General features: G+C 38.5%; 1 protein-coding gene across 2 annotated transcripts in view; it reads right to left on the reverse strand.

The window, feature by feature from the left end:
• The window catches only part of RAB3C (RAB3C, member RAS oncogene family), a 291,655-nt gene that overhangs the window by 157,736 nt on the left and 113,208 nt on the right, over positions 1 to 20,711 (reverse strand). For both annotated transcript variants that reach the window (XM_073905444.1, XM_025892455.2), the window contains exon 3: positions 12,703 to 12,821. In XM_073905444.1, the coding sequence (XP_073761545.1) occupies positions 12,703 to 12,821 (119 nt within the window). The remainder of the gene's footprint in view (positions 1 to 12,702; positions 12,822 to 20,711) is intronic.

Raw genomic sequence — 20,711 nt, forward strand, 5'->3', positions numbered from 1 at the left:
CCTTCCTTCCTTCCTTCCTTCCTTCCTTCCTTCCTTCCTTCCTTCCTCCCTTCTTCCTTCCTTCCTTCCTTCCTTCCTTCCTTTCTTCGTTTTTAAGGAGTGGGTGTGTAGGAGGTTGGCTTACAACTGATAATTAAGGAAATTATATTAGTGAAATGAACTGCAAAGATAAATGACCAAACCCAGCCCAGTAGTAAATGAACAAATGGGGCTCCAGAATGCTCCTGCTAGTCAGGAGCCCTACTTTAGGCAAACGATGTCAACAATTTAGAAATAAGTAGAGATTAGACTGGAGTTGTACCAGTTTAGACCTAGAAGACTTGGCCTTTCTACTCATTTCACAATGCTATACCTGAGTACATATGTATTTGCTGATTGGAAAATTAGAGAATGAGGGCCAGTGGTAGGTATCAGGAAGTACACAACACATTCACTATGGTCAGAAAGCAGACTTGGAGACCACATTCACCACAGACCTGAAAACATTGGTAAGGTTCAAGAAAGGCATAACTGTTCCTCTTTAAAGCCTAGAAATCTGTTTTCTTAATACTATCACCAACAATCCTGCAGATTTGTCTTTATACAGCAATCATCAACCATACGACCCAGAAATCAAGATGAACATCTACGGCCAGAAAATAGGCTCTTACCACAATCTCCTTTCCTGAGGAGTTATGTGACAGGTATAATTATTGTCCTTCAAAACAAATCTATTCCCCAAAGGCAGACAACTAATTTCAAAGAAAATAAGGTATATTAAAATAGATGGAAACCAAGGAAATCCTGTGAGAAAATACTGGCATTTGCAGTAAGTATAGTCATACAAAACTGCACAAAAGGAGCTGCCAAGAAGTGTATTTTCAGAGGGCAAGTGAAACAGAACAAATAGCAATCATATTTATATAATATCTTTTATCCAAGAGTCCAAGTTTTTTTTTATTTAATCTTTATATTCCCTATATAGCCTGACTGGGGTAAGGCTGCAGCAGCTAGAATTTAGCTTCTAGCCTTTGGTTTATTGTTAATATTTATAGAATAGTAATTACCATCTCTGAGTACGGTTGAGGTTAGTTAAGTACCCAAACACCAAATCATATAGGGCAGGCTTCAGTCTTTAAGACTTTTGCTATTTCCCAGGTCACACACACACACAAAAAAAAAAAAAAAAAGGAAAGGAAGAAAGGAAGAAAGGAAGAAAGGAAGAAAGGAAGAAAGGAAGAAAGGAAGAAAGGAAGAAAGGAAGAAAGAAAGAAAGAAAGAAAGAAAGAAAGAAAGAAAGAAAGAAAGAAAGAAAGAAAGAAAGAAAGAAAGAAAGAAGGGAAAAGATTCTTTCTGACCAAAATCTGAGCCCATGTTTACCTTACAGGTCTGGGCAGATATTAGGTAAAATGAAATGCTTAATTAGGATCTTTAATTCAAGGCTTTACATTTTGTACCATGTCTGTATTCTTCATGCAGCTAATTTTTATCTCAATTTCCAGTCTGAGGAATTCATTGAGCTAAACCAGAACAAAATGCAGTAAATGAAAGAGTGAGTGGAAAAAACAAAGAAACAAGAAAATCCAGAGGAAGGCAGTTGGTTAACTGGAAACAGAAATGGTAAGAAAAACTTTGAACTGAGGTCATGAGAGATGAGCAAATATTTCCCATTGGGTTAGATGACATTTCTAATCCTGTTTAGGTCCCCTGAAATATGTGCTATCCATTTGTTGTACTAACCCAGGTCCCAAATATACTCGCTTCTCCAAAAACAAACAAACCACCCCAAGCCAAACCATTTTAGAGATAGAATGTACTACAAAAACTAACCAGGTAACTTCAAGTCATTTTGACCCATATGTATGCTAAAACATTTTAATTTCTCTTTATCAATTCTACCCACATATCCTCTCCATTCTACCAAGAAGCTGGGAGAATTTTATAATATAGACAAAATTTTGGTAAAATAGGCATTATCGCCTTACCACATTTGAATTGAAAGTTTTGATTTATTTTCATCATAATGGTCTGATACTATTCTGGCCCTCGTCATCAATTTTTTGTTGGACATAATTGATATGTGCCATGAACTGTGCCAGATTATAAAGACAGAAAATGAAGATCTAGTCTCATATACTTCTCTCTCTGTTATTCATATATTCATTTACTCAACAAATATGTGTTGAATACCTACTATGTTCCAGGGACTGTTCTGGATACATAAGACTAATACTGCATTGAAAGGACAGAAATTGCTGTTCTGTGAAGCTAGCATTCTTATTGCAGAGACAGATGTGATAAATAAGTAAGTTATAAAATAAAAAGCGTTGCAATATAAAAAGAGCCTGGGCAATATAACAGGTCTTGCTGAGAAGGTAACATTATAGTGAAGACCATTAGGTGAGGAGAGAACCATAAGGATACCTCAGAAAGAGACTTTTAAGCAGCGAGAAAAGCAGGAGCAAATGCCCTGAAGAAGAAGCATGTTTGCTATGTTCTAGAAATAGCAAAGAGGCTGTTGTGGCTAGACCAGGTGCAAGAGAGGAAGAGAAGAAGAAAGTAGGATAGAGAGGTGGTGAGTCAGCTGCCCAGGATCTTGTAGGCTGTGTAAGGGCTTTGGCCTCAGTCCAGGGAAGGTGGGATGCTGTGAATGTTTGGAACGGAAGAGTGACATGATCTGATTTACAGTTTGAAAAGCACCCTCTCTGTGCTGGGAAGATTCTGGAGGCAGGGACAGTGGTAGAAGCAGAATGGCCAGTTAGGCTATAGCAACAATCCAGACAGGAGAGGATGGTGGCATGATCAAGGTGGTATCAGTGTGCTATGGGTTGAATTGTATCCCTCCAGAAATACTGAAGTTCTCATCCTAAGTACCTGTGAATGTGGCCATATTAAGAATTAGGCATTTACAGATGATCAAGTTAAGATGAGGTCTTTAAGGTGGGTCCAGATCCAATATTACTGTATCTTTATAGAAAGGATAACTTTGGGGGCACCTGGGTGGCTCAGTCAAGCATCTGCCTTCAGCTCAGGTCATGATCTCGGGGTCCAGGGATTGAGCCCTGCATCGGGCTCCCTGCTCAGTGGGGAGCATCCTTCTCCCTCTCCCTCTGCCACCCTCCCTGCTTGTGCTCTCTCTCAAATAAATAAATAAAGATCTTAAAAAAAAAAAAAAGAAAGGATAACGTTGGTCGCAGAGGGAGACACATACAAAGGAGAGATGATATGAAAACACAGGAAGCAGACAGCCATCTACAAGTCACGGTATGCCTGAGGCTAGTAGAAGCTAGAAGAAAGGTCTGGAACAGATTTCACTCACGTGTTCTCAGAAGCCAGCCCCGCCGATACTCTGATCTGGGACTTAAAGTCCCAGAACTATGAGACAATAAATTTCTCTTATTCAGCTACCCAGTCTGTGGGCCTGGCTATGGCAGCCCGAGCAAACTAATACACAGTGGAAATGGTGGGCAGCGAAGGGATTCTGGATATAAAATTGGTTCTCGTTATTCACGGATTCCGTACTTGCAAGTTTGCATACTTGCTAAAATTTATTTGTAATCCCCAAATAAATACTCACGGCACTTTCACAGACATTTGCAGACATAAGCCAAGGGATGAGAAAGCGGAGTGGCCTGACGCACATACTCCCAGCGGAGACTGAAAAAGACCATGCTCTGCCTGGTTTCAGTCTTCTTCTGTAAACAGTGCTTTTTTGCAATATGCTCAATGCCATACTTTTCACCTTTTGTGCTTTTTGTTGGTGATTGTGCATTTAAAATGACCTCCAAGCATAAAGCCCAAATGCTGTCTGGTGTTCCCAAGTGCAAAAAGACTGTGGTATGGCTGTGCAGAAACACGTGTGTCAGACACACTTCATTTAAGCATGAGTTTTCTGCTGTTGGCCATGACTCCAATGTTCACGAATCAACAAAATACATTAAATAAAGTGTCTTTAAGTGGAAACACACCTAAAACCAAGCACATATTGATCTGCTGGCAAAAATGTAATCAGAGGCTCACAGGAACCTGCCTCTCTACTTTCCCTATGGAGCAACAATTCAGTATTCACTAACTATTAACATTTTTGGTGACTTCATGGAGTGTAACAACTTTGAACAACAAGAGCAGGCTGTACTTTGATATTAGAGCCAAGATATAATAGTGTTTTTTGAAGGAGTGGATGTGGGGTGTCAGAAAATAAGGAGTTAAGATTAGTCCGATGTTTTTGGCCCGGTAAACCAAAAAGATGGAGATGCAAAAGACAGCTGAGGGGATAGGGTGTTTGCTTATTTCAGGTTTTTTGGAAGGAGCTGTGGATTAGGAGCTATCTATCCTTTAAATATAAGCTTGAGGTTAAGTTGGGTTATCCATACAGGAAAAATGGTTTAAGGCTGGGTCAGAGCAGCAATGAGAGAGTGAGCAATGAGAGAGAGAGAGAGGGAGGGAGAAGAAAGACTCCTTGATGCCCAGTGTGGGGTGGGGGTGAACCTTGGCATCAGATGTCTGCATTCTAATCCCACCACTACACACTCTGAGCTGTGACAGAACCAACTTTATAGTTGATAGGAAACTTGAAGAAGGTTAGGAAGCCATGAACAAAGGCTTAGCAATTATTCATCTTAGTTGTTATTACCAGTCTAAAATTCTTTCATATTGAACATGATGTCACCTTCATTTAAGACCATTATATATTTTTGGATAACAGAAAATTGCAGAGGCAAAGAATATTTGAAGGTGAAATTTCATCCTGATTCTAGCACATCTGCAATGGTACCCTGAACGTCATAGGAATGAATTATTTAAAACTGGTGGGAAAATGGTGTTAGACTTTTATCCTCCATCTGGTGGTTTTTAAAAAATATCAATCTGCTCACCAGATTTCCTGCTTCAAAAAAAAAAAAAAAAAAACACCAAAAAAACAAACAAAAAAACCCCACAAACTTATATTTAGAGTTCCTTATTGTGTCATAAAAAGCCAATGTAAATAACTAAGGTGGGGGAAGATGAGTCAGTGACATTCTCCTACAGGAAGTGCTGCGGCCTGTGGCCGTGCCATACGCACAACAGAAATGCATTTAACGTCAGGAACGGGAAGATTTTAAGTCAAGTTGAAAGGCACTGCAGTAGGTGTAGACAGTTGAGTCTTAGGCGCTGGACGTTTAGGAAAAGCCTGGACAAGGGATCCACATTCCATATACCTGGGGCCATGCTCCAACTGAGACCCAGGAACTCTCTGGCCACCACTCGTCTGAGAAACATTTCAAAGGCAGTGAAATTTTCAGCGGTGATCTTGTGTTTCTAGAACTATTTAAATCTATTTGGGACTTGTCTCTCTAATCATTTATTCATTTTGTTTCTTAAACCAACGCCCATAGGAGGAGTCAAAGCACAGAACACTATTCTTTTTTTTTTTTTTTAAAGAGGTAACTTCTCTTTTTTCACATAATGGAGCCACTAAATTCCTGCCCTTGACTTTACAACTCCACACAGTTTGCTCCCTAATAAAATGCACGTTTAAGCAAATGGGAATCTGGCAAATTCTACTTACTGACCATGATTTACACATATTTTCACCATGTGGACAAATCTGAAGAACATTATAAGCCTCGTTGCAGTTCTCAATATGATTGTTTACAGCCACCTTACTTTCCCACATCCTTTTACAAAACACTCCAATCAATTCCGATGGCTTCATGAGATACACATTTTCCATGCAAGTTTCACTCACTCATTCAATAAATATTTCTTAAGCGGCCACTCAGTGCCATTCCTAGAGTAGACACTGGGACACAAAGGTGAAGAAGACAAGCATAGTCCTTTTTTTTTTTAAGGAACTTGGAATTCAGCAGGAAAACAGAGTACTAGATAAACACTTACAATTTGTTATCAGATACATGTGTGATAGTGTTTTGAGAGTATACTACAGAAGCAACTAAAAGAATATGGTATTTGAAAAAAACATCAGAGAAAATGATGGACAATCTGAGATCTGAAGGGCGAGAAGAGATTGGCTTGACCTTGGGGTTGGAGGGATGTGGTCTGTTACAAAAAGCAAAGGCCCTGAGCTGGAGAGACCCAGAGGTATGAGAAGTCCAGGAGACCGAAAGAAGTTCAAAAACTAGACTTGATAACAATTATAATACAAGATCAACATTTGTATTCCAAAATACTGGATGCAATATTAGTGTCTGAGGCCTTCTTCAGAGTGCATTACCTCACACTCTCTTCTACCTAAGGTATAAGACAGAAAAATGATATTTAGGGAAGATAGTCTAGGTAGCATAGAACCCAAGCATTCCCTTGAGTTGTTACCATTCAGTTCTTGGATCACTAAAGACTGCAAAAAGTCTATGTGTTCAGACTACAGTATTTGCCTAGATTCTCATGGGGGCCTTCAGTGAACATGCTCTAATTGCCTTCTGGGTTTTGAGGTCATTGTATGAAAGGAGTCTCCTGAGGTCTTTTTAGTGCTAGCTGTAAAAGCCTTCGTTGACATAAACCCAATGTGCCCCCAATAAAAGACATTTCCATCAGCATTTAATTCAAAGAAAACTTCCTTTGCCCTGGAGGATTGGTGTCGTATTTCTTCCCTTCCTATAATGAGAGCTATAGAATACACCGTGTTTACTTTTTTTCCCCCTAAGCCTTGATTTTCACTTTGATTTCCAAGAATTCTAGAACTAAATTTCATTCCATTTTATCTTTTGGATTTCCATAAGCTTTTAAATTCTCTGACACCTTTCATGTGCTCCCTCAGATCTTGCTTCACCTGTCTGAGGTGGCTCTTGGCCACTTGCTACATGTCTGCTGCTACACACTTCTGCAAGGGCTCTGCTCAACTACCACCTCCCTTCTCCAACCTGAGAAAGGCATCACCCAAAGCAGCTCACCTCAGGCCAATGCCACGGTCTCTTGCCTCCCACACGGAAGCTTCCCTGCTGCTACGACTATGAGTCATCCATATCTGTGGAACTTGGGACTCCTTGCTCTTGCTGTCCTGAGACCATACACTTCACAATTGAGAATTAGCATGTAAGATCTTTTCCACCCCATTTCCAGGGTGTGAGGGCTAAAACAATTATTCGCTCCTGATTCTTGGGAGTTACTCTCTAATCCTATTTTATTAACCATATTGTATGTATCTTTGGTGTTTTTCCTCACATTCTTTTTGAATATTTGTAGACCCTAGATAAATTTATAAGTAAGCTCACAGTGAGTTTCATTTTATATTAATTTTATAGAATTGTGGAATTTGGCCAAATTAAAGAGGATATTTTTATTTAATTGCCCAGATAAAATTCCACTGGAAAACTGAAAGCACAGTTTAATGTGTTTTCAAAAAAAGGATAGCCACCATTTCCTCAACACAATCTGCTACCTTGTTGCTATTCTGCCTGGCTTCTTAACACATTAGAATTTGTGTGTAATGAAATTCTAAGAAATTTAACACTTAATCTGAATGTCCCTATAGTTGGTTTAAGAATTTTACTGAGATCACAGCCAAAAACCATTTTCTTTCCTTTTGGAGCAGTTGAGGTGCATTTTGTTAGAGTATTTGAAACTTCAGGTGCAAATCAGTTTCAATTAATTTCTTAATTTTTGCTATATGTGTTTTTCTAGGGTTTTTTTTTCTTTTTGGCCCCTTAATATCGACACTTGGAGACTAGTAATTTAGAGAATATGTTCCTTTGTGCTTGTTTTTTTGAGAAGGCTTTGTTTTCTAGTATAGAAAGTCACCACTGAATGCCACCAAGCTCCCTTCTTTCCCGAGTACTACTTACTAATGCCATATATGTAAAGCAAGTATGAAATGCTGAACTGGACTTTTTTTTTTCCTAAACAGTTTTCTTTTCTTACTATGCCATTCTGTTTTTATTCCTTAAACATTTTCCAAGGTTTTTGACAGGTCAGTTTTTTCAGGTAAGAATAATTTTTAAAATACCTGTTTTGTAACGTTACCTATGTTAAGTAGGGAACACAAACAAGTTAGACATATTATTGCTCTGCAAATAATTTGCAATCTATTAAGAACTTAAGACAAGTATATCTTCAGAACAACACAAAGTTGAATATGATTAATCCTATAGCAGTGATGGATATAACAATATTAAATCTTCTGTTGGGAGGAAGAATAGAACCATTCAATCCCGACTATGTCAGTCTGAAGTAATTTTATATTTTCTGTTGGGATATCAACAAAGGATGTGAACCTCTATAGTTCTTTGGATCATCCGTCCAAAATATGCATTGTATTACTGTACAGTAAGAGATTACTTTATGATTCCACTTATATGAGGTATTTAGAATAGTCAGATTCATAGAGATACAAAGTAGAATGGTGGTTGCCAGAGGCTGAGGAGAAGAAAGAAGGGGAAGTTACTATTTTCAAGGTATAGAATTTCAGTTTTGCAAGATGAAGGGTTTTGGAGAAGGATGGTAGTGATGGTTGTGACAGCACTAACAATGCATTTAATACCACTAACTGTACACTTAAAAAATGGTTAAGGTTGTATATTTTGCTATGTATATTTTACAATAAAAATTCAGAAAAAAATTATAGGACTGTATTGTATTCAGCACTCAAGAAACAAGATTAATGAACTCACAGTCTAATACAGAAGAAAAAATGTAATCAAATAAAAACAGAGTATACTAGGTTCTGTAGGTGGTCTTTAGAAAAGTGCTGGGGTAGTGTGAATGCAAACATAAGGGTATGACGAGCATTGTCCACTGGGATTGGAAATTCGGGTGCATAGGAAAGGGGGTAGCAGGATCTTCAAAAGCTTCATACAAGAGTTGATATTTGAGCTGCTTTAAAAGGTGAAAAAGAGTTGGAAACATAACAGAGAAGGTGTTCTAAGCAGAGGCACAGAGGTATTAGAGGGATCAAACATCTGTAATTTGAGCAAAGTTGTCTGGCTGAAATATGGGACCAGTGGAGAAGAGTGGTAGGAGATGATGCTAGTGACACATGTGGGTGGAGGCTATACTGTTTACCACGTTTGGATTTCGTTCGAAACCAAAGGCCTTAATCAGAAACGGGCTTCAGGATCACTTGCGAAGGTTTCAAAAATACATACGGCCAGATTTATCACTGAAGATTTATTTTTAAGACATGTTAAGGTTTGGGGCTCCTGGGTGGTTCAGTCAGTTAAGCATCTGATGCTTGGTTTTGACTCAGGTCATGGTTTCAGGGTCGTGGGATGGAGCCCTGTGTCGGGTTCTGCGTTTAGCAGGGAGTCTACTTGAGATTCTCTTCCCCTCTCTCTTCCCCTCCCCTCTGCTCACACGCTCTCCGTCTCTCTCTTTTTCTGTCTCTCCAAAATAAATAAATAAATCTTAAAAAAAAAAAAAGACATGTTAAGGTTCATTAGCTCTGATGGCCGTGTGATATAGGATGTGGAGTGGGTGGGACCTAAAGGTAAAAAGACAAGACAGAAGGTTTGTAAAGCAGATGAAAGCCAATGACAATCCAGGTGAAGACAGTGGCAACGAAGAATCAGAATAGATCTGAGAGGCATTTAGAAAGTCAAAATTATTGGACTTGGTGGTCAATGAGATGTGATGTGTAAAAGAGAGAAATCAAAAACACTGCTTAGATTTCTATATCAGATAACTGGATGAGGGTGGATCCATTAATTGGGATAGTAAATGCTGGCATAAATACAATGTCTGGCAGATTGTCAAAAGAGGGGGTGCTCAATAGATGTTTGTGGAGTGAATAAAATCCCCCTAATAATAATGATCATACAATTGGGGGCGGAAAAAAAGGAGTAAGGATCAGTTTTGTTGGTTTTTGACAGATCTAGATGTGCCAGGGAATGGAGGGGATAGGCCGTGAAGAAGATACGCAAAGCAGGGGGTGATATCAAAGCAAAACCCCACAAAGTTTAGGAAGTTAAGGCTGGGTTCTAGAAACTGTGAATAGATCAGTTTGCCTCTATGATAGTGAGAAGGGACTGTAAAGGTACAGTGGCTCCACGATGTGGTATGTCTGAAAGTCAGGCTGAAAAAGTTTTAACTAATTCAGTAGGTGATGGTAAGTCATGGCTTTTGGGCAGGGCCTTGCAGTGGTCTTTAGGATTATGTTCATCTGGAAGACTCTTATAGCAGCAGTGGGACAGGATGGTGTGGGACAGGAAGAAATCTAAAGGGAGAAAGATCAGTTAGAAGGCTGCTGTGAGGGTAGAAGCAAACCATAATAAGAAGAAGAGCCATGATGGTCACCGTAGGAATGGAGAGGCAGCAGCAGAATCAAAAGATATTCAGAAAAAATTAACACGCAAGATCAAGTTCCAGATTGGGATGGTTGGAGGTTAAAACTGGATTCAGGGCGGACCCTGGGTGACGGAGTGTTGTGGTGTCAATGAGAAGAAATAATGATGTCAGGAAGGTGAGCAATTTTAGGCGGAGATAATTGATTCTGAGTCACCAGCAGGATAGCCAGGTGAAGAAATATTTTGGGCACCTGGAAATGCAACACTGCAGTTTAGAACGCAGACTGGAGCCAGAAATGTAAACTTGGGAGCTATCCGGTGTGAATGATAAATGATGTGTGTGAGAGGATAGGCTAGCCACGCAAAGTAAAAATGAGCCCGACAGAACAAACCATGGGGGTATGCTTACTCTTGGCTGGGTGAGGGAAATCTTGGAAGTAGAAAGAGCAGCAGTCCTAGGGAGAGACGAGAATAATCTGGAAAACACACTTCAAAAAAAAAAAAAAAAAAAAAAGGAGGGTGGGAAACAGAGCTTCAGAAAAGAAGAGTGGTAACAGTCAAATAGGGAATTTCAGGCAGAGGAAGACTGGTAAGGGCAGGTGGTCTGTTCACAGGTGAGGAAGCATTGGTGGGGATGAAGCTGGGTTGGCTGGGGTGAGCGAGGGAAGATGTGGGGTAGGGCTTGCGGAAGCTGAACTTCTCCACATCATTTCTCATGCTAGAACCGGAAGTATAGAGAGCTTGGTTATTGGTCTTATTGCCATTTGGTTTTAACGAACTCAAGTCTTGGTATTCTCAGTAGTCATATAACATTCATCGAAACAACAGGATGAGAATTATGGGTGCAAACAGCATTTGGGACCCTGAAGTTTGGAAAGTGATTCATGAACACCTCCTGTCCAGAAGCACTGGGTCTCAACGTTTCCTCAGAGGAAAGAATCAAAGTCAAAATGACCATTTTGCATAGCAGTATGTATGCCAGAGCTATGTGTGAAAATTAATTAGATATCACCACATTATTAACTGAACAAACCTTTCTGTCACTAGTTTGAAATGGTACTTTCATCATAAACTAAATTTAGATGGATTTGTGTCTATGTTTGGACTCTTTGTTTCATTCCATTTTATACCAAACCTGTCGGTATTTAATTGGGGTTGCCTTGAATCCATGAATTAATATGAGAAGAACTGGCATTTTTACAATATTCAGTCTACTAAAAAGAAGAGTACTTAGGCCTTCTTTTATGTGCCTCAGTGGAAGACAATTACTTTTTCATATAGTCCCAAGCTCACCCTTTTCAGTTTATAGCTATATATTTCCTTTTTGAGAGGCTACTGTAAATGCATTATTTCTTGCACTGTGTGTGTGCATCTGTGTGTGTAAGTAGAAGAGATGTAGGTGTTTTCTCAGATGAACAATTAAAATTTAAAAGAAATAATCTAAAGCAAGTTAAAGTTTTTAATAGCATCTGACCTTCATTGAGATGATACACATAAAAAAAATACTTTGGATAATACTATGATGCAAAACAGAAAAAAAAAATGAATGCAGTTTATTTCACTTTTGGGGGGCTACTATTCTCATACAGAAGCCCGGCTGTGACCGCTGGCAGTTAAAATGTGATGGCTGTTCAGGCCTGCTGCCAGCAGTGGGGGCGCCATTTTCCTCCTCCTACCACACAAAGCTCTAGCTGGACTCTGGCTCTTGCCACAGGAAAGCAGCTCTGCTCAGCCCTGCTGCTTGAATCCTTGACCATGACCATCAGCTCTTCCACCTGTCCTCCCAAGGTGCTGGGGGGAATAGGTTGACGGAAGCCGCACAAGGTCTCCACTGCCAGTCATACTCCCCACGGACAGAGGGGTTTTTCCACAGCTGATGTAGCCATGAGTCAGAACATGCTCGGGTTTTATCTCTGCCTTTATCTCAGTCCTTTGAAACTTTTCAACTTGAAGAAAAACTAAAAACTATTTAACAAATCTAGACAAGGGGTCAGCAAGCTTTTACTGTCAATGGCCAGATAGGAAATGTTTCAGGCTTTGTGGGCTCTATGGTTTCTGTTAAAACAACTTACCTCTGCTGTTGTGTGTGAAAGCAATCACAGACGATAAGGAAATGAGCCTGGCTATGTTCTAATAAAACTATTCACAAAACAAATGGTGGGCCAGATTAGGCCCACAGTTTACAAATCCCTGTTTTAGACCGGTAAATTTCCAAACCATTCATTATTTATATTTAAAAAAAAAATCAAAAGTCTCCATGGAACTCAGCATAACAGGTTGCAAAGCACTGGAAGTTACAGAATGTAGAAAAATCGCCAGAAGGATTTCTTCCCAATCTCTAAACAATGACTCTGAGCATAGCCAGTATTTGTCTGCTTTATGAAGCACAAGGGGGATCACAGTACACAACAAACACACATAGTGACACTGGTCACTGCTGTGAGGAGGAAGAGGAAGTATGAAAACTCCATTATTACTAGCAATGGGAGTATTCGCTCTTACTTACCAATCCTGTACCGCATTGAAGGAGTCTTCATTTGTGATGTCGTACATTAAAATAAAGCCCATGGCACCACGGTAATAGGCTGTGGTGATAGTCCGGTATCTTTCCTGGCCTGCTGTGTCCTAAAAAATAACAATTTTTAATATTTTTATTATATAATTTTAATTATATATTTTTATTATAAAATAATAATCTCAAAAAACAAGGCAACATATATTTTGGGAAGTGATTATTTCAGAAACAGTCACAATAGAGAGTCTACATTGTACTTGCAATGTATCACTATATATCTTTTTAGTCTTGTTTTCCCTCGTGATTTTCTTTTTTTGGTAAAGATCTAGCTCAAAATACCTTCTACATATGTTCATTCCTGTTAAGCAGCAGATAACTCTAGATAATAAAATAAAAAGATTATACATATGAAAATCTGTAGCTTTTTGTATAGTTTAAAACTAGAAGAGTTCATTAGCTCCAGCATTAGGTATTTATAATCTATCTAAGTACAAGCCACTATGGAGGAAAAGAAGAGTTTTATGAACAGTTCCCTGCTTTTAAAAGCATGCAGGTCAATCTCACTTTCTTTAACTGTAAAATGAGAATAAAAATACCTGCTTTGTGTGGATATTTGAGTCAACAGACCTGGAGTTCCTGCTCTGCTATTACATAGTTGAGCAACGGGGACAAGCCACTAAACCTCTGTAACTAAACTTCTCAAAGATTTAGCATGTTTGTTAGGACTACGTGAAACAGTGTATCTGAGGTGCTTCACACAGAGCCTGGCATACAAACGGTGGTCAATAAATGCTGAGTGCTGGCTGCTGTTCCTAAAAGTTGGGGAGGCAAAGCTAGTGTACGGCGGGAGATAGCAGCTTACAAATACAGAGGCTCAGCACCTACCAAAGAGATGGCATGCAATAGTGAAATCTGGGGATATAGCAGACACATCGCTAAAGTCACCTGCATATGTTACGTAGCTCAAGAAATTATTCCTCGATTCAACTGTCTCTTGTCCCTTTGTCTTCTCAGGATCTGGGCTATGGCTTATAACACCATGCTCCTTGGTTTTCCCTTTCACCACTTTCCCTGGAGATCGGGCTCTGATTTCTTTTTCTTAGTACTCTAGGTGCTGAGCACTTTGGACCGAAACATTATCTTCTTTCAGACTTTAGTCTGGATCCTCTTTCCACTCTTCTCCCAGAGATGCCTCCTTTGCACATGGAGTATATCCCAGCTCCCCTTAAGATGTAGTAGCCCTTGGAGGGGAAGCTAATGAGTTGGATGACACAAGAATAGGTTCCTTATCACCCAAATGAAACTAATATCTCCTGGGTCTCACTCTTGGGATGGGCTCATGTTGGATATGCTATTCCTCACCCACAGGTGTTCTCCAGCTTGGATGCTTACACTCCACCATAGACTAACCCATGACAAACTTGAGGTTGCTTAAAATTTTCTCCTAATCTGTGTGGTATATTTTATTCAGCCCCTGGCAATTTCAGAGTAGGGTGACAAAAGAAGGCTGAGGAAATCAGCAAATGATTCCAGGAGAACAGGGGGGCATGAAGACAAAGTTGAGAATTAGCTGACTTTTCATGAAACCAACAATAGGACCAGGGATGAGATTGGCCTGACTAGAAGAAGATATTTATGTGGTGATATTAGGGATATAAGGTTCCAAAGATAGGATGGAAACAAATTATGGTACCCAAAATAGCAAAAATAGAGCAAAATCTGTGGGAAAGATCTTTCAGAACATATCACCATTGGCAGAAAACAAAAAAGGAAAATGCAGATTTTACTACATGAAAATTTGACAATTCCTTGAATATAAAAAAGGTATAAATAAAATTAAAATGGTACATAATCAAATAAAGTGGGAAATATATTTGCATTGTACCAGAGAGACCAAAGATTACTATCTTTAATATGTCAAATGGTGCTAGAAATCACTAAGAAAAATGTTAAATAATCTAATTTTAAAATTATTTATATAGAAGCACATAAATAGCTAATTAATCTGTAGAAAGAGTTGAATCCCAAGCATAATAATGCTGCAGAATTACATGCCTACCTAATAGAAGTTTCCCGGACATTATTTGAATGCCTTATTGTACTTTCGTATTTTATATATATGAAAATGTAGATGTTTGAAATAAACATGAATATCATAAACTGCATATAACTGTGAAAAATAATCAAGTTTATTAAGCAGAAAGAAGCCAATCTTGAGCTTATGTGGATATTCTTAGGTATTCATTGGATTTCATTCAATTAACAGCATATCCAATTGTGAAATAAAGAAGAAATTTAGAGAACCAAATTCCCAAAGACTATGTTTACAAAGCATGGGGTAATCAGAGATTGTGTAATATATTTCCGCTGCCTGGGGAACAAAACATCTTAAAACTAGTCATTTTATTTTAAAACATCTACTTTTGTCTTGGGTGCCTATTTTCCAGAATACATTATCTATAAAATTACCTTTTTGTTTTTTCTTATTGTGAAGTAACTTTAAATGGCTATCTTGTCAACAATACTGTAATAGTGTCGTGTGGTGACAGAGGGTAGCTCCACTGGTAGTGAGCACAGCATCACGCATAGACTTGTTCAATCACTATGTTGTACACCTGAAATTAACATTGTGTGTCACCTATATTCCAATAAAATTTTTTTAAAGTCATAAAAATTAAAAAAGATAAAAATCTGAAAAAAGAAAAAAAGCTTTTTAGCATTGATTGAATAGTCTTTTCACAGGCTGGGGACCCCATCCCTGTTGCCTTCTCTATATAACAGACAGCTTTCCCCTGATTTTTCACTAGGAGAAAACAGCCAATACACCCGAGGCACTGCTAAAAGGTGACCCAGACCCTTCCCGCCAGGCATGTCTTCAACACAGACCCTGAATAATGGTGTGTTGGAAAAATGTGACATCTCTTTCTTCTTGACCTCTTCTGGTGATAGCTTTCCTTTTCACAAGATGTTAATTTTATTTTGACAGTAAAGAAACTAGTTCTAGGATTATAAAACATTCATTTCAGTCTGTGAGTGTATTTAATCTTTGCAAGAGCAGAAATCAAGGCCCCATTATATTATGATTGATATATTATAGGAAACCACATGGTTGGACAGCCATTATCAAAATTTAAAAGTAGACAGAGGAGGACAAAAACCAGTTTTCAAGAAAAAAAATAGAAGCTTTCAGGAAGCTCTTAAGTCACAGCAAGGACTAACCCTAACCCTAACCCTAACCCTAACCCTAACCCTAACCTTCCACACCATTCTGATATGAACCCAGAAACCCAATCTAATTGGAGGTAGCTGTCACCTAAAACCTCTCAGGGAAAATAAGAAATTGTACCAAATAGGGGTAGTGTATTAGGAAAAAGAGAGTAGTTTTCCTTCCCAAATAGAAAGACAATAAAAAAGAGTAAAATTAAGCTAATAAACCAGGCACCAAGTTGGCTCTTCATTGGTTTTGAGTACTGAAAACAATTTCAGAATTATAAACTCATTAGCATGTTCTCTCCCATGGTATCAGGAAGAAAAAGAAGTCAGAAAAACACTTCATTACATTTGACATTTACTAATGATGATAGAAGGTTCTATCTGAAAGAAAGGAACATTTTATAATGTCAAGTGCCACTAATGTAATTAAATGTGAGCAGTCTCAGAGGGTAACTGGCTAAAATGGTACCTCTTCTCAATTTGCTCAGAAAAATGGCTCCAAACCTTGGTTTTGCACTGTTCCTCTGCTCGGTTAATTCTGATAACTGGGGATACCTGCTGATTTTCTATAAATGTAGGTTTCTTATAATTAAAAAACACAACTGGAAATCTCTTACAGAGAAAATGAGGGATAAAAGTATGATTAAAAATGAAAACTTTCTTCCATGAAAGTTAGCGGTCATTTTCTTCTCTTTTAAGAAAAATAAAATCATTTTAGTTGGTTTAAATGTTTTGATTTCTCATTCGTGGTTTTTTTTTTGCTTTTGTTTTTGTTTTGGTTTGTTTGTTTGTTTGAGAGAGTGCCCATGTGAGTGGTGGCACTGGGGGAAGAAGAGAGGCAGAGGGAGAGGGAGAGGGACTCCTAAAGCAGACTCCTGGCTGAGTGTGGAGACCAATGTGGGGCTCCATCTTACAACCCTGAGATCATGACCTGAGCTGAAATCAAGAGTGGGGCGCTTAACCAACTGAGCCACCCAGGTGCTCCATTTCTATTCATGTTTTTAAGAGGAATTTTTGGCTTTAATGATAGGTTTGATTAGAAAATACTTGAGTATATGTCAAGAAAAGAACTGTAAAACGTAAGACATTATCATCTTGATTAAGTAGTAGCAAGGAACATTTTCAGTTTGAATTTTGGCATTTTTGTCTTTGTTTTTGACTTAATTTTTTTCCAATGAAATATTCTATATTTTTTAACTGTATATACGGCATTCCCAAACTCTTCTGAAATTATGCAGAGATAACGTGCAGTTTCAAGATAGAGGGAATAGCCTTGTTATGTGAGGTCTGAATTACATTGTAATTTGATTTTTGTTTTGGTGGTGACTTCTCTCTGTATTGGATTAAAGGGAAAATGAAAGTAAACATTAGGAAAGGAATATAACTCAAATAATATCACCACAATCAAAATACATTTATTGAACGTCTAGACAGAGAAAAATAGATTGAAGGATAGATAATCCTAGTACATGATAAAGTAGGTAATTTTATATATGTGAAGAAACTAAACCAAACACATTGATGTTAACTCATCAACAAAAGTAATTTAATTAAACTAAGGGAAACAATATGTGATAACCCAAAAAGATTGTCAACAGAAATGCAAGATGAGTGTCCTGCAACATAAGACGTAAAACACACGTTACTGAATTTCCAAATAGACCAAAGATATGAAATGGAATAAATGCTCAGTCATTAAGCATCCACACAAGTAGTAATCTTTTATACTTTGCTCCGGTTACTTGTAGGAATTAATTTGAATCATCAAATGAAGATTAAACTATGCTTAATATAGTTTAATATGACTGCTGATTGATTGATTCATTCATTCATTCATTTGTTCATTCATTCAATAAACATTTGGTGAATACCTATTACCAGTTAGGAACTGTGATCAGTTTAGATTAAATTTACACTCCATCTATTGGAGACATATTTTTGTATATTTTAAAGTACTACACATTAAAAACATTTGATTAAGCAGAATATCATATTCTCTACCTGACAAAAAATTAGGTAAAATCATGAAAATATCATTTCTAAAGAACTAGACAGCCTAGCGATTTAAAATTGTAATTGAGGCCACTTGCTCAGTGGTGAGGTTCTCTGATTCATAGCCACTGAATGGTCTAAACTGTATTCCCTCCCAAAGGTATGTTGAAGTCCCAACCCCCAGAACTCGTGAATGTGACCTTATTTGGAAATATGGTCTTTGTAGATGTAATCAAGTTAATATGAGTTCATACCAGGTTAGGGGTGAGCCTTAATCCTATGACTAGTATCCTTTGAAGAAGAGGAAACAGAGGTCCAGAGTACAGAGGGAAGGCCACACGAAGGCAGAGGCAGAGGCTAGAGCAATACATCAATGAACCAAGGAAGCGAACCACCAGAAGTGAGGAGAGAGGGAGGAAATGAATTCTCTGCTAGAATGTGAGCAGGAACATGGCCCTGACAACGCCTTTATTTAGGACTTCTGGTCTCCAGAGCTGTGAGGCAATTAAATTTCTGTTGTTTTAAGTCACTCGGTTTGTGGTCCTTCAATACTGCAGCACTAGGAAGCTAACAGTCACTGACCCCAGTCTGGAACCTTCACGATCAGGGCAGAAACAATATACATTTCGTAGCTACCCACACACCCACTTACTACTTTACAGAAGAGAAAATATCAAAAGTTAAAGGTAGCCTTAGGGAGAAGTCTAACATAGTCTCACAGTGTAAACTCATGAAGGATGTTATGCTAAAGTGCATTACTATATTCCATGTATGTAAAAGTAATTCTGCTCACTAAGATGAGTTGATATACCTTTGGGATTTTAAAAAGTAGATCTTTATATATTTACACACACATACATATATGGTAATTAGAAGGAAAGAACAATGTCGCTTGAAATGACAAAAATTATATATTGCTTCATTTTGGTATTTGACCCCTGAATGATCAACATGAAAAGATCCCAAGTCATGATGTACACTGAGACATGACCCTCCAAAACAACAGAAACAACAAAATGGTGATAATTACACATCATTTCTTTTGTATGATGGTACCTTCCCTCAAGTTGTGTTTATTTTTTCACTTTCATAAATAAGCAGACATGAAGCAGCACTGGATATAGTCATAAATACAGTAAGCAAAATAAGAAGCTTAAATATTTTATGCTCTCTTGCTGCATATTTATTTTTGGAATGAAGTAAGAACTTTTTTCCTAACAGCAGTTAATCTATTAAAATCAAATTTACAAACCACTTTCTCTCTACTGATCTTGTGCAAACAGCCCCTTTGTTTCATTTACACACACTTACACAAGCATCTGTAAGTCAAGCCTACATTTTAGAAGGGAGTACTAAGAAACTGGCCTCTAAATAGTTCTTCGATCAATTTAGATGTCTTTCCTACCAACTGTCCTTTATCCACCCTTCTTACACCAGTTTATTGATCAGATTTTCTTGTCATGATGTTTAGCTTTGAAATACCCAAACCTTCATTTTATAATGGCATCCATTTCTAAGTAAAACATAATAAAATAAGCCCGAGGCAGAGGATAAAACTTGACCTATTATTTCTTGGCACAGTTACCATGGCAATTCATCTTCCCTGGAAGAGAGAACAGTCACATATAGCTCTTTTATAGGTGGCCTTTGACTCTACCGTCAGTGAGACCCTAACATATCAACCAATTGTATATTTCTGTTCATGAAATTTGAGACACTCTTCAGTAAACACTAAACGCTCTGGCGAACTCGCTTCAAGACCTAAATAAAACTCACAATCAAAGCTGTGTAAAAGGCATCTTCACTCATTTTTATTTAAGAGCTTGTTTTTTTAGGAATGATTAACACAAAGGCAGAGGAAGATGCCAGTTTTGCTTTCTTTTTAATTAATCTCTTTGACATACTTCTTCCCAGTGGGATTTTGATTATGCTCAATTTTGTCAAAACCTGGGGCATAAATACTTAAATGTAGGCAAGCTCAGAGCTTTCAGTCAAGGATGGTGATTGTTTTTCTTCACAGAATGCAATTTAAAATGCTTACAATGATCAAAGGATAGCAGGCTTTTGAGTGGGAATCTTATTGTTGCCCTAAAATTGGCAACTAAGACTCAAACTAGACTCCTTACAAAAGGGATGGAACTTTCACTCACAAAAGCCACATGCCAGTAGGACTTGGTTAGATGGGCGTCTGCATAGGCAGTGGGAGTACTGATCTGCACTTGTGCAGGGGTGTCTAAGACCTGGAGAGAGATGGCAGGGTGGACGGGGGCAGGGGGGGCACAGTAGAGAGGTCTGATCTCCCACTGGTTAGTATGGCTAGGTTACGTGAGTTTCCCACAGACAAATAAATACCATAGCACATAGCTGTGCTTGAGACATCTTGCCATTAACACACTTTGTGAGAGGGCCATCTCGTGGATGAGGTATGGGAGTCTAGTGGTATACTAACAGGGAAAGGAGGGAGTTGAAGGAGTGCTAAAAGGGAAGAAATGTGAACACAACGTCCATGTCATTGCACTGTGCAGCAGGACAGCCCTGCAGGGCTCCCTGAACACCCTACATAAGGGAACGAGCATTCAGCTGTATGTCACACAGAAGGTGGGGGCAGCAGGACAAGCTCAGCTGGAGAAGCCAAGAGAGAATCTAATTCATGTCCAATTAGGTAGAGTCATCTGCCCTCTCCTTACCTCCCAGCTATCCTTCCATCTTTGATACAGTTAGAGCAAGACCCAGAAAAAGGAGGGACAGAAAGGGTGAAAGAGTGGATCAAACCCCTCTCCTATTATACCACCAGT

This window comes from Callorhinus ursinus, unplaced genomic scaffold (assembly GCF_003265705.2).
Source record: "Callorhinus ursinus isolate GAN/ISIS: 27379988/994484 unplaced genomic scaffold, GSC_fseal_2.0 scaffold23, whole genome shotgun sequence".
Taxonomy (NCBI): domain Eukaryota; kingdom Metazoa; phylum Chordata; class Mammalia; order Carnivora; family Otariidae; genus Callorhinus; species Callorhinus ursinus.